The sequence below is a fragment of the Thalassophryne amazonica genome, chromosome 19 (assembly GCF_902500255.1).
Source record: "Thalassophryne amazonica chromosome 19, fThaAma1.1, whole genome shotgun sequence".
NCBI classification, from domain to species: Eukaryota; Metazoa; Chordata; class Actinopteri; order Batrachoidiformes; family Batrachoididae; genus Thalassophryne; species Thalassophryne amazonica.
The window spans coordinates 4,004,155-4,018,393 of NC_047121.1; the positions used below are offsets into that span (position 1 = coordinate 4,004,155).

Below are 14,239 nucleotides of genomic sequence, written 5' to 3' on the forward strand. Positions count from 1 at the left end.
GGACTTTTCAGAAACCCTGTGTTGGCAGGTTCCTGTGGTTCTTACACAGTCTGAGGTTTATAACTTGTGTAGTGGAATAATAATCAATGTTTGAAGGCCAATTGATATGGTTGTATCTGGAATAGGGGACTTCAGAGTGGCCTATGAGATGCTGTGATTGATAGTTCAGTTAAGCAAGGTTTAATAACTAGAGCATTAGACAGGCTGAAAATCCGAACACCCATTCATCACAAGGCGTAGGAGAGTGTGTGTGCTTTGTAATCTATTTATGCAGGAGGTGTGTGTTTTCATTTTGATGCAAATCAACCCAGGGTCCAGATTAATTTAAGACTGAGCTACTTTCAGGATTTTTCTTTCAGGGTCCATTCCAGGCCAACTTCTTGCAGCTGCCTGTGTTTCAGTGTCTTCATTAGACTGATTTTTGCAAATAGCGTATCTTTGGGCAGTTTGGCCCATTCCTCTTTGCAGCACCTCTCAAGCTCCATCAGGTTGGATGGGGAGTGTCAGTGCACAGCCGTTTTCAGATCTCTCCAGAGATGTTCAGTCGGATTCAGGTCTGGGCTGTGGCTGGGCCACTCGAGGACATTCACAGAGTTGTCCTGACGCCACTCCTTTGATATCTTAACTGTGTGCTTAGGGTCATTGTCCTGCTGAAAGATTAACTGTCACCTCAGTCTGAGGTCAAGAGCGCTCTGGAGCAGGTTTTCATCCAGGATGTCTCTGTACATTGCTGCATTCATCTTTCCCTCATTCCTGACTAGTCTCCCAGTTCCTGCTGCTGAAAAACATCCCCACAGCATGATGCTGCCACCACCATGCTTCACTGTAGGGATGGTGTCTGGTTTCCTCCCAACTAGAGTCCCTTATTAGAGAGAGTGGCGACACGACGAGTCGGAAAAAACAGTCACGTGACTCCTGGTGCCATCTTGGGTTCAAAATTGCATTTGCTGTTAAACTGTCTGCATGTAAATCAGTTGTTTTATTTATTTATTCACTGAAAATGTCGGGTTGCTGTGCATTTGGATGCACAAATAGTCACAACAAGCTTCAAGATGTTCAGATTCCCTTCAGATCCGAACAGAAGAAACATTTGAGAAAATAAAGTCAGCCATGTGGGATGGAAGCCGTCAACGCTTTGCAGGGCATATTTATTGTTCAGTTCCATGTACAGTAAAACTCACCTAAACCGTCATCATATAAACCAGATATTCACAGTCACCGGACAGAAAAAAGTCCCAAAACTTTTGTATTGTTTTCCATGTAATAAACACCGTATATAACGGATTTTGTACGACAGATCTCACATCGGATAAAATGTCCCGTCCGACCAGTCATTTGTGATTAAAAATCAGACCGTTTATTTATTTTTTTTCACACCGTGTTCAGACTCAGACCTGCAGCCTGACATGCAGGGAATTTTGTTTCTCATGGTTTGAGAGTCCTTCAGGTGCCTGACATTCACCGCATACATTTTTTTTTTTTAATGAAATGATCTCTCTGTTTGTGCTGTTAAAACTTTCTTACTTGCTCCGGTTTCACACCAGACATCTTTGCTGCTAAAGGCACTGTCATTAAAAAATGTTTAACACTAGGTCATTCTGGGCAGCACAGTGGCTTAGCAGTTAGCCCTGTTGCCTCACAGCAAGAAGGTCATGGGAACAATTCCCACCTGTGGTCTTTCTGTGTGGATTTTGCATGTTTTCCCTGTGTTTGTGTGGATGTGGTTTCCTCCCACAGCCAAAGACATGCAGGTTAGGTGGACTGGAAAGGTGTGAGTGTGTATGTCTGTCTGTATGTGGCCCTGCGATAGACTGGCATCCTGACCAGCATGTACCCCGCTGGGATAGGGTCAGGTATGCTGTCCGTTGGGCAGTGGACAGGGGCAAATTCCTACACTGACTGACACTCTGGTACGGTACTTGACTCTTGGAACGTGGAGCATCACCACTCTGGTGGAGAAAGAGCATGAGCAGTACCAGGTATAAATAGCTGGACTCGCCTCCATGCACAGGCTGTGGAATCAAACTCCTGTAGAGGGGCTGGATTGTCTCTTTCTCCAGAGTTGTCCCGGGTGAGAGATGCCGGGCAGGTGTGGGGATACCCACAAGTCCCCAGCTGAGTTGTGGAGTTTTTCCTAGTGAATGGAAGGGTTGCCTCACTGTGACATGTCACACTCTTGTTTGTGTACATGCCCCAAACAGCAGTTCAGAGTACGTAGCCTTCTTGGGGAATCTTAATTGGATCCTGGAAAAGGTTCCTGTTGGGGAAACCATAGTTCTGCTTGGGGACTTCAGTGCTCACATGGGCAGTGATGGAGAAACGTGGAGGGGAGTGATTGGATGGGATGCTTTGTCTCACCCCCCCAATCTGAATCAGAGTGGACTTATGTACTGGTCATGGATTGTCCATAACAAACGCCTTGTTCCAGCACAAGGGTGTTAATAAGTACACTTGGTACCAGAGCAGCCTAGGTCAAAGGTCGATGATCAACTTTGTAATCGTGTCATCAGCCCTGTGCCCATGTGTCTTGGACAGTCAGGTGAAGAGAGGGGTGGTGGTGGCCCTACTCATCACCACCTGATGATGAGTAGCGCCAGGTAGCGGGGTAAGCCACTGAACTAACCTGGAAGGTCTAAAAGCATTGTGAGGGTTTTCTAGGAATGTTTGATTGAAGCACCTGTCCAGACAGCCTTCAAGTCACACCTCCAAAAAAACTTCTTGTACGTTCTGAGGGGGGGAGGAGACATGGAATCAGAGTGGTCCATGTTCAAGGCCTCTATTGTTGAAGTGGCTGCTTTGAACTGTGGCGAGATGGTCTGTGTTGGCAACCCAAGAACCCACTGGTCAACACCAATGGTGAGGAATGTCATCAGATTGGAGAAAGAGGACTCATTGACGAGGCTGATTAGAGAGGAAGAAGCTGTTTTGGTGTTGATGGACCACCGCTGTCTGCCTGGCGACATTTCCTCAAAAAGTTATCAATCCATCCATTTTCTGTACCCGCTTACTCCAGTTAAGGGTCACAGGTCACTTTAGCATAATTTAAAACACTTTCTTAATATTGTTTTTCTGACAGAATTTCCTCTTTTTTAAAAAACAAAAAAAACAAAAAACAAACAAACATGATGAACTTTCTGATTGCATAAATAAAATTGCAGCATGGATAATTGTGTTTCTGATGGGTACTGTGTGAAGAAAATGATGATTTTGGCATGTAGTCTTTATTTATTGTCTGTGTTTCAGGAATCCTTCCCTCCCCTCATTCATTCATTTTCTATTCCTGCTTATGCCAGTTAAGGGTCACAGGAGGGCTAGAGCCTGTCCCAGCAGTCACTGGACAAGAGTTGGGTTTACACCCTGGATCAGCCGGTAGTCTATCGCAGCCCCCAAAACATATGTTGACATAAAAAAATTACCCCTGGTTCCAAAATATGTGATATGTTGGATCTTTTGCAGATCTTTGTGTTTTCCTGAACTTTCCTGAAAGTTCTTTTCCCCTTTTTAGTGTTATACCTTTTAAAACTTCACTGTCGTCATGGCCCAAGCTAAACATCTTGCACTTGTGGTCTCCTCTGGCTGCTGTATTTGGAACGTGACCATGTAAAAGATGACTTTTTGCCCATCATTGCTTCTAGAGGTGCACCGATCGATCGGGCACCGATCATTATCGGCCGATCACGCCTTGATCGGTTTGATCGATGACCGGCAAAATGCGCCGTTCAAAAGGACCGATCACAACAGTGCAGGCAGTAGCGCAGGGAGTGATTGGTCCTGTCATGACACGCTTTCCTCTGTGACGTAAACTCATTTTGATTTCTGATATGAGCTGGACGGACAAGGAGACCAGTCGCCATCATCTAATGTAGTCCATGTCCGTCCAGCTCATATCAGAAGTCAAAATGAGTCAAATGGCTCTGAGATCTAAATAGACTGCTGTGTAATGAATGGAACCACACTGCCATCTAGTGGATATCCAGTGTGTGGGAGTGTGTATTTGTGAATCAGTAGGCATTTGTTTGTGGATCTGTGGATTTCGCGAAAAGAATGTCTCAAAATTATGTCACAGAGGAAAGCGATGAATGCATGTAATTGGTGATCCACAAATGCTGAAACTCAATTCACAAATACAATTTCCAGTTTTACAAATGTAATTTTTTTTTTTTTACGAATTAAGTTTTATATTTGCAAATACAACATTATTTGCAAAGACCAATTTACAAGTTACAAATATGAAATTTGCATTTGTGGATATCTGAACACATTTGCAAATCAATGATTATTTGTAGATCACCCTGTGTGCATTTACAAATATTGAGACAATTTTAACTCCATAGAATGAGGGCTGTATTTTACATTCTCAACGTTCTGTAGGCTGTAACCTGAGCAACATGAAACATGGAAAAAAAAAGCTTGCTGGTAGAATAAAGTCAGTGTAATAAAACAAAAGTTGGCAGTTTATTCTAGTGTCTTTATTTGAATGCATGTTTTTTGTTTTCATCTTTAAGTTTTAATGCAAAAATAGTCCTATACATTAGACCTATATTCTTATTTTGGGCATGATCCAAATATGTACTTGATCGGTATCGGCCTTGATCGGTCTCGGCAGATCAAAATTTCAGTGATCGGTGATTGGCCTAAAAAATCCTGATCGGTGCACCTCTAATTGCTTCTGTTACATCCCCCCCCCCCCCCCCCCCTTGCTGAATCTTTACTTCTTAGAGGAATTTGGTATCCATTCAGTCAGTTAGCCTGTAAGAGCTGAGCACTTAATATATAATGAACTTATGGCCTGTGAAGATCAGTGAAAGTTAAAAGCTCAACAACATCTGAACATGGCTTTGCCTGCACCTGACATGTTAGGAGTGAAAGTGATCATTCCTTTGCCCTCCTTTTTTAGACTCCATGAAGTTGATCAGAGGCAGAGTAAAGCCACCTTGACTTGCATGAATTTGATTTGTGCACTGGCACACAATCACTGGACACATCAACCTTATTCTTAAAAGTAGGAGCCATCACACTTCGTCTCCACTCAGGCATCCTCTCACTTTACAAGACTTTATTAAACAATCTGGTTAAAAACTCCACTGCCATCTCTCCAAGACATTTCCATGCCTCCAGTGGAATGTCATCTGGACAAACTGCCTTTCCACTCTTCATCCTCTTCATAGCTGCCCTCACTTCATTCTTACTAATCTCTTGCAGTTTCTGATTTACTGTCTCCACATCTGGTCTTTTCTCTCTCTCATTTTCTTCATTCATCAACAACTCAAAATATTCCCTCTGTCTTCTCATCACACTCTCCTAACTTGTCAGCACATTACCATCTGCATCTTTTACCACCCTAACCCACTGTACATCCTTTCCGGCTCTGTCCCTTTGTCTAGTCAATTGGTGCAAATCCTTTTCGCCTTCCTTACTATTCAACTTTTTGTACAGCTGTCAATTTCAGTTTGTACAGGAGTCAAAAGTTAAAGTTGCTCCAAATTAGGGAAAAAGCAGTGCAAATTATTGGGTGAGCTACAACCCCAATTCCAGTGAAGTTGGGGCATTGTGTAAAATGTAAATAAAAACAGAAACAATGATTTACAAATCCTCTTCAACCTCTATTCACTTGAATAGACTACAAAGACAAGATATTTAATGTTCAAACTGATAAACTTTATTGTTTTTGTGCAAATATTTGCACACCCCCATACCATTACAGATGTTGGCTTTTGAACTTTGCACTGGTAACAATCTGGATGGTAAATGGACTGCATTTATATAGCGCTTTTCCATCTGCATCAGATGCTCAAAGCGCTTTACAAATAATGTCTCACATTCACCTCGATGTGAGGGTGCTGCCATACAAGGTGCTGGATGGTCTTTTTCCTCTTTTGTCCAGAGGACACGACATCCATGATTTCCAAAAACAATTTGAAATGTGGACTCATCAGACCACAGCACACTTTTCCACTTTGCGTCTGTCCATTTCAAATGAGCTCGGGCCCAGAGAAGGCGGCGGCATTTCTGGTTGTTGTTGATGTATGACTTTCGCTTTGCATGGTAGAGTTTTAACTTGCACTTGTAGTGACGAACTGTGTTAACTGACAATGGTTTTCTGAAGTGTTCCTGAGCCCACGCGGTAAGATCCTTTACACAATGATGTCAGTTTTTAATGCAGTGCCGCCTGAGGGATCAAAGGTCACGGGCATTTCAATGTTGGTTTTTGGCTTTGCTGCTTGCGTGTAGAAAGTTCTCCAGATTCTCTGAATCTTCTGATTATATTATGGACTGTAGATGATGGAATCCCTAAATTCCTTGCAATTGAACGTTGAGAAACATTGTTCTCAAACTGTTGGACTATTTTTTCACACAGTTGTTCATAAAGTGGTGATCCTCGCCCCATCTTTGCTTGTGAATGGAAAAAGAATAATTCTTTCAGTTGTCTCTTGCACTGCCTGTCTTTGCGGTTTGACAACGATGTGAGAAAGCATTGTGAATGCCAGTAAAACATAGCTGCCAGTATTAGGTCATCGGTGCTGCCACTATGGAGAACAAAAAGGAAAAAAACAATGCCTGTGCTTCAGCCATTTATGGGATATCAATGACTTCCTGATATGCAGTAGATTTGAATTAGGGTGGTCCTCATTTTGAAAAAAAAATTAAATTTAATACTCTGACCCCCTGAATAGATTCAAACTGATGAGAAAACATGCTGTGCAAAATATTGTTTGTATAAATAAATTTTTAGAGGTAGCTCAAAAGCATTGAAATGCTATTTTCATGCTCTATAATGCTATATTAACTAAAGCTTGAAAATCACCCGTGGCGGTCATCTTGACTTTCTAAGTGAGTGCCGGGAGGATACATCAGGACTTTTAATATGTTGTTTAGGATGGGTTGGGGCACCATTAAGCTTTAGTTTGTATAGTGTTATATAGCAGAAACTTGCAAAATGTCAATGCTTTTGAGTTACCTCTTAAAATTAAGTCATACAAACAAAATTTTACACTGCGTGTTTTTTCCATAATTTGGAACCTATTCAGGGGGTCAGTGTATTAAATTTCAAAACTTTGCAAAATAAGGGCCACCCTAATCTGAATGGAAAGATGGTGTGGTCAGTCTTTAGAGGTGAGGCACACAGTTTGTGCCGTTTCTGTTTGGTAATTTGTTTTGTCACATTAAATCTTTTCCTCACTGTTCCCTGATTGGTCATTCCTCTTGTGTTCTTACTGTAGGTGTCCTCTCTCGCTCCCTCTCCTCCTCCTCTTCTTCACTGGACTCACGTGGGCCGGGTGTTCGACCCCGCCCATTGTCAAAGCAACGGCTTTTGGTCAGGAAGCGACGGGAACAGGTTTCCCTCAGTCCTCGGACCACACAGCCACCAGCCTTCCATCCTTCTTCTGGCAGCACCACTAAAGGTCTGTAAATTAACACTTAGCGAATGTCTTTGCTGTGTCATAATAATGTTATAGTTGTTGTACAAGTCAAACAATGTGCGATAATTAGCAAAGATGTGAAATGTCAAAAAGGTATAGTTTGGTTGATTTGGATCATGTCATCTGATCTGAGGCCACATGTTCTGGGCACACAAGTGAAGAGAGCAGCAGAGGTGTCAGCTCATCACCAACTAGTGGTGAGTTGGATCAGAGGGTGGTGGAGGACTTTGGACAGACCTGGTAAACCCAAATGGATAGTGCGGGTGAACTGGGAATGTCTGGTGGAGCTGTGAGGGAGGCAAAGCAGTGGGTGTGGGAGGAGTTCAGAGTAACCATGGAGAAAGACTTTTGGTCGGCACCAAGGTGCTTCTGGCTGACCGTGAGGCACCTCAAGAGGGAAAACGGGGAACCATTCAAGCTGTCCACAGTAAGGATGGAACTTGGTTGACCTCAACTGAGGAGGTAATGGGGCGCTGGAAGGAACACTTTGAGGAACTCCTGCATCAGACTGGATTGCCCTCCAAGGCGTAGGGGTGGAGCTGGAAGCTGATCAGGATCATCATCAAAGTCACTGAGGTAGTCAAACAACTCTGCAGTGGCAGGGCCTCGGAGGTTGATGAGATCCATCCAGAAATGCCAAAGGCTCTGGGTGTGGGTGGACTGTCTTGGATGAGATGTCTCGTCAGTATTGGTGGTCCCAATATTTAAAAAGGGGGACCAGAGAGTGTGTGCCAATTACAGGGGTATCACACTACTCACGTCCTTATTTTGAAAAGTTTTGAAATTTAATACTCTGACCATAAATAGGCTCCAAATTATGGAAAAAAATGGCATGTAAAATTTTGTTTGTATAAATTAATTTTAAGAGGTAACTCAAAAGCATTAAAATTTTGCAAGTTTCTACTATATAACACTATACAAATTAAAGCTTAATGGTGCCCCATCCCATCCTAAACAACATATCAAAAGTCCTGATGAATCCTCCCGGCGCTCACTTAGAAATTCAAGATGACCTCCACAGGTGATTTTCAAGCTTTAGCTAGTTTATGGACAGGATATTAAGGTGGGGTTGGGCGGAGGAGGGTCTCATCGCTGCTATTTGCAGATGATGTGGTTCTGCTGGCTTCATTGGCCTGTGACCTCCAACACTCACTAGATCGGTTCACAGCCGAGTGTGAAGTGGCTGGGATGAGAATCAGCACCTCTAAATCTGACGCCATGGTTCTCAGCAGGAAACCGATGGATTGCCTACTTCCCTAACGGAAGTAGGCAATCCATCGGTTTCCTGCTCCCACGTGAAGGAGTTCAAGTACATGGGGGTCTTGCTCACAAGTGAGGGGACAGTGGAGCATGAGATTAGCCGGAGAATCGATGCCACAGTGACAATGTTGCATTCACTCTACCGTACTGTTGTGACGAAAAGGCAGCTGAGCCAAAAGGTGAAGCTCTCGATCTACTGGTCAATCTTCATTCCTACTCTCACCTATGGTCATGAGGGTTCGGTCATGACCAAAACAACTAGATCGTGGGTGAAATGGGCTTCCTTAGGAGGGTGGCTGGCAGGGTTCTAGCTAGAACCATTTTAGTGCCTGGAAAATTACATGGTCATAGCTCATGGCCGGGGGTGCAGGGGCTTTATACCTCTAAAATGTTATTGGCAAGCCCTATTTTAACCAATTTTGGTGGTTTTAGATGCTTTGAAAGCAAGAATAATAGACAAAAAATAACATTTATGTTGTAATATTAGTAATACCAAAGTTCTTTTTAAAATGGTCTGTCAAAGTCTAAGTTAATAAAGTAAATAGCATTGAAAGGTTAAAAACACATTAATATTTATTGGGCATATATCATTGGCTCTCTTCTTCTTTTTTCTGTCATGACATTTTTTTCAACACTTTTGAGGGGGTTGCATTACTTAAAAAACAAAACAACAACAACTAAAAACAATATAACCACTAATTGTCTTGTTTGAACAAGAGCTGAATGAGCCCCCCCCTCCGCTCTCACTGTCAATGTGGTTTTCCTCTGAACTTTTTGGGAACAGGAGCCTTTAAACTGTCAAATAAACCATATACTTCTGAATGTATCAGCATCTACGGACACTGACACCCTGGATCATTTTATTGAAACATTTTAATGGAGTTTTCTTCCTTTCAATCAGCGGAGAGGGACCCACAGTGTCTCCGATCTGATTTCAGCGCTGAAAGCAGCTGCCTTGTGATCTCTGCTGTTTGCGGCTGAGATATGAAGGAAATGAGAAATATATTTCTTTAATTATTTGGTTGAAATTGCACAATAAAACAAAAGTACGACACCATAAGGTTGAAATAAAATTGAATTGGCACATTTTTCAGCAGCATTTCAGTTAAATTTTTGGAAAATCCATTCTGGGCAGGACAGGAAATATGAACCAGAGAGCCAGGAGGAAATTGGCAGTGCCAGGCAGTATTGTCTGGCGCTGGCCACTGTAGCTAGAACCATGGTGGCTGGTGCCTCCCTTAGAGATAAGGTGAGAAGTTCGGTCGTCCGTGGGGAGCTCGGAGTAGAGCCGCTGCTCCTTTGCATTGAAAGGAGCCAGCTGAGGTGGTTCAGGCATCTGGTAAGGATACCCCCTGTGTGCCTTCTTAGGAACGTGTTCCAGGCACGTTCATCTGGGAAGAGACCCTGGGGAAGACCCAGGACTAGGTGGAGAGATTATATCTCCACACTGGACTGGGAACGCCTCGGGATCCCCCAGTCAGAGGTGGTTAACGTGGCCTGGGAAAGGGAAGTTTGGGTTCCCCTGCTGGAGCTGTTGCCCCAGTGACCTGATCCCAGATAAGGGATTGAATATGAGTGAGTGAGTGAAACACCATTTCTTCATCTTGCATTAGGCCTTGGAAACAGAGTTCTCTCAACTAGCAACTCCGTGTGTGACGACCCAGAGGTGCGGCTGGGAGAGAGAGTCCTGGTGGTCGGTCAGAGAACTGGTATAGTCCAATTCTATGGAAAGACCAGCTTTGCTCCAGGTTAGTTGTTGTAATTTATTCCTTTCCTGTGAATATGACATATTTACATTTTATTGGCGGTGGCGGATTAGCAATTTTGACGCTAATTTTTATGTTGGCTGTGCCAGCCACTGCATTTACTTCATGCTCATCCTAGTAGATGCTTTATAATGTGTATCTCATGTGTATCAGATATTATTCAGGATAATTTTTGTAAAACTGACAGATTTTATTTCACATGGCCAAAATAGATTATTTTAACCTTGAGTATGTGCACAATGAAAAATGTTCCTTAAAACCTATTTTGAGACATTTTCCTTTGCTGGGGGGGGGGGGGGGGTTCTTAGTGGCCTGAAACAGTGAAATCTTAAATGTGATTATTCCATAACATTAACTCCGAGACGTGCCCTGAGGCTGATTGGCACCCGAGCTTATTCCCCGTTTCCATAGCGTGAAGCAGATCGGAGACTATGACTCCCTGTGGAGGAGACACCAGGCTGACAGAGGTTGGTGTCCTCGCCAATGTCGGTCCTCATTTAAAGAGCTGAGTGGACTGAGACAATGTAGATGAACTGTCTGGTCCAAGGACATATTGCAGATACTGTGACTGGAAATCAAACTCTGTTCTACATAATGGAAGCCCAGTTCTTTATTCCACTGAGCTACCTGCTCTACATACAGTATAACAGTAGTTTATTGATCACAAGGGATCAATAAAGTTCTATTTAATCTAATCTAATCACTTCGGTCGCATCTCCTCCACTCTCCCTTATCTCTCTGCTTTTAACCTTCAAGTCCCTACTTCACCAGACTTGTGAATTCCTCAAAACTATTTTGGATTCTGGATCTATTGGACTACTATTGGATTAACCATGGAATTGATCAGCTGGTCTCTGAATGCTATTTACACCATTTTTTCTACAAGAAGGTCAGGACTGGGGGATCCTACCTGCCCAGATGGAACTTTTCCTGTGGGCTATAATAATAATAATAATAATAATACCTTTTATTTGTATTGCACCTTACATTTCAAAGAAATCTCAAAGTGCTACAGCAAGGATTTAAAAACAGAATTAAAACAGATTTCAAAAACCATTTCAAACGATAAGATATCTAAAAGGCCTTTTGAAATAACAATGTCTTTAGGCCTTTTTTAAAGGCCTCCACACTTTGTGGGGCCCTCAGGGTCTCTGGGAGGGAGTTCCAGAGCCGAGGGACCACTGCCTGGAAGGCCCTGTCTCCCCTGGTAGAGAGTCTGGTCCTGGGTTGGTGAAGGCAGTGTGAGGAGGTGGTGGAGCGGAGAGATCTTGAGGTGGCGTGTGCGGTGAGGAGTTCACTGAGGTAGGCAGGGGCGGTTCCGTGCATGCACTGATAAGTCAGGAGGCAGAGTTTGTACTCTATTCTGTATTTGATGGGCACCCAGTGGAGGGATCTGAGGACAGGGGTGATGTGGTCAAACTTGCGCCTCCCCGTCAGGACCCGGGCAGCACAGTTCTGGATGTGCTGCAGCTTTTGCAGGTTTTTACCAGGGGTCCCGACGAGGAGGGCATTGCAATAGTCCAACCTGGAGGAGACAAAAGCATGGACTAACCTCTTAGCATCTGGTTGGGAAAGGGAGGGGCGGAGCTTGGCTATGTTTTTTGAGGTGATGGAAGGAGACTTTGCATAGGTGGTGGATGTGGGTGTCAAAGGTGAGATGTGGGTCAAATCTGACTCCAAGGTTGGTGACGGAGGTGGACAGGGGAATGTTGTGGCAAAGAATGGGAATACTGGTGAGGGAGGAGGACTGGGTTTGATGTGGGGTACCGATGAGGATGGCTTGAGTTTTGTCAGTGTTTAGTTTAAGAAAGTTATCAGTCATCCATGCTTCTATCTCCTCCAGGCAAGCCTGAAAGGCAGACGGCAGAGCTGAGGGGAGTGTGGAGTCCATTTTGATGTATAACTGTGTCGTCTGCGTAGCAATGAAATTAAATCTTGTGTTTATTATGGATGATTTGACCAAGGGGGAGCATGTAGATGGTAAAAAGGGTTGGACCAAGGACAGACCCTTGTGGCACTCCACAGCTGACAGTATGGGTTTTGGATTTGGATTGTCCGAGTGTAACACATTCTGTCCTGTTCGTGAGATATGAGCGAAACCAGTTGAGAGTTGTGCCAGTGAGTCCTATTTCAGTGTTGAGGCGGTGGAGCAGGATGGTGTGGTCAGTGGTGTCAAAAGCGGCTGATAGATCCAGTAGGAAGAGGAGAGATGGTGAGCCCTGGTCCGCAGTCATGACAAGGTCGTTCATGATGCGGACCAGGGCTGTTTCTGTGCTATGTGCTGAGCGGAAACCAGACTGAAATATTTCATATAGGTTATGGGTGTGGAGATGATCATGGAGTTGAACTGATACGACTTTTTCTAGGACTTTGGAAAGGTACGGCAGGTTTGAGACAGGCGGTAATGAGCCAGGATTTTCGGGTCAAGTGAGGGTTTTTTGAGATAAGGGCGAATAATGGCTGATTTGAGAGCTGGAGGAACCTGACCGGATTTGAGTGACTGGTTAATAATTTCTTTGATTAGAGGACTAATAGCTGTAATGTTTGACTTTAGTAGTGGTGTAGGGAGAGGATCCAATGAACAAGTAGATGTTTTCTTTTTTTTTTTTTTTAATTTATACTTTATTTTAGTTTTCAAAAGGATACAGTTTTACACATAAACATTTGCACCGATTGAACTTGGTAGCATCCCACAAAATAATTAACATTTGTGAAAACTTACTTTTTTTTTTTTACGAGAACTGTAGCATTGAACCCGGGTGTAAAGAAATAATCTTACTCATAAGTCCACTTTGTGAAAGTCCGTTGAAATATGTTGAAAACATAGAAAGCAGATTCACCTACAGCATTTACACATTTTTGTACCCCCCTCCCCCATTCTTACTTAATATGTATGTGGTAAAATCCTATATAAAGTCAGATCTATATTGTCTAATGTATTGTAGCCATCCTTTCCATACATTATTGAATTTGTCAACTTCCAATCTAACAGATGCTGTTACTTTTTCCATAGTGTATATATTTAACATGACATCAACCCATTCCTCCACCTTTGGGATCCGATCTGTTCGCCATCTTTTGGTGATTGCTTTTTTACTAGCTAAAAGCATGATTCTCATAATTTTATAGTCATCTTTTCTTCTTAAATGTAACATTTCTATAATAGTCAAATATAACATTTCAAAACTTAACGGGATTCTGACCCGTACTACTTCCTCTATAATGTTTTTGATTTCAGACCAATACTGAGTCATTAAAGGGCAACCCCAAAAGATGTGAAAATGATCCGCTTTGTCTTCCCCACATGATCTCCAACATTTTGTGTCTACATATTTTCTTTGAGCAGGTGTTAAGAAAAGCCTTATTACATTTTTCCAGCCATATTCTCTCCAAAATAGAGAGCTTGTTGTTTTCCATTGATATCGGAGTATTTGATCCCAGTCCCCCTCTGAAATTAAAATGTTTGCTTCCCTCTCCCACCTTTCTTTGACATATCCTGTGGCATCCCCCTTTAACTCCTCTAAAGCTGTATATAATTTTGAAATAACTTTGTAACTTAACTCTGATTTATAAGCATCTAGGATAAGTTTGAGTATATTTGACCGGGTAATATTCATATCCTTATTTTTCATTTCTTGCTTTAAATAATGCCTTAGCTGCAGGTACCTATGGAAATCCTGATTTCCAAGATGAAAGACATCTCTTACTTGTTGAAAACTCATTACATCATCTCTTTTGATTATCTCCCAGTGCATTCTTGGACCACTTCCCCACAATTTAAATGTGCTGTGC

The 14,239-nt window shown here is 42.8% G+C and overlaps 1 protein-coding gene across 1 annotated transcript in view; it reads left to right on the plus strand.

The window, feature by feature from the left end:
• Positions 1-14,239, plus strand: part of LOC117500687 (CAP-Gly domain-containing linker protein 4-like) — a 147,069-nt gene that overhangs the window by 87,555 nt on the left and 45,275 nt on the right. Inside the window, exons 10-11 of the mRNA XM_034159449.1 lie at positions 7,221-7,403; positions 10,295-10,429. Coding sequence (XP_034015340.1) covers positions 7,221-7,403; positions 10,295-10,429 — 318 coding nt within the window. The remainder of the gene's footprint in view (positions 1-7,220; positions 7,404-10,294; positions 10,430-14,239) is intronic.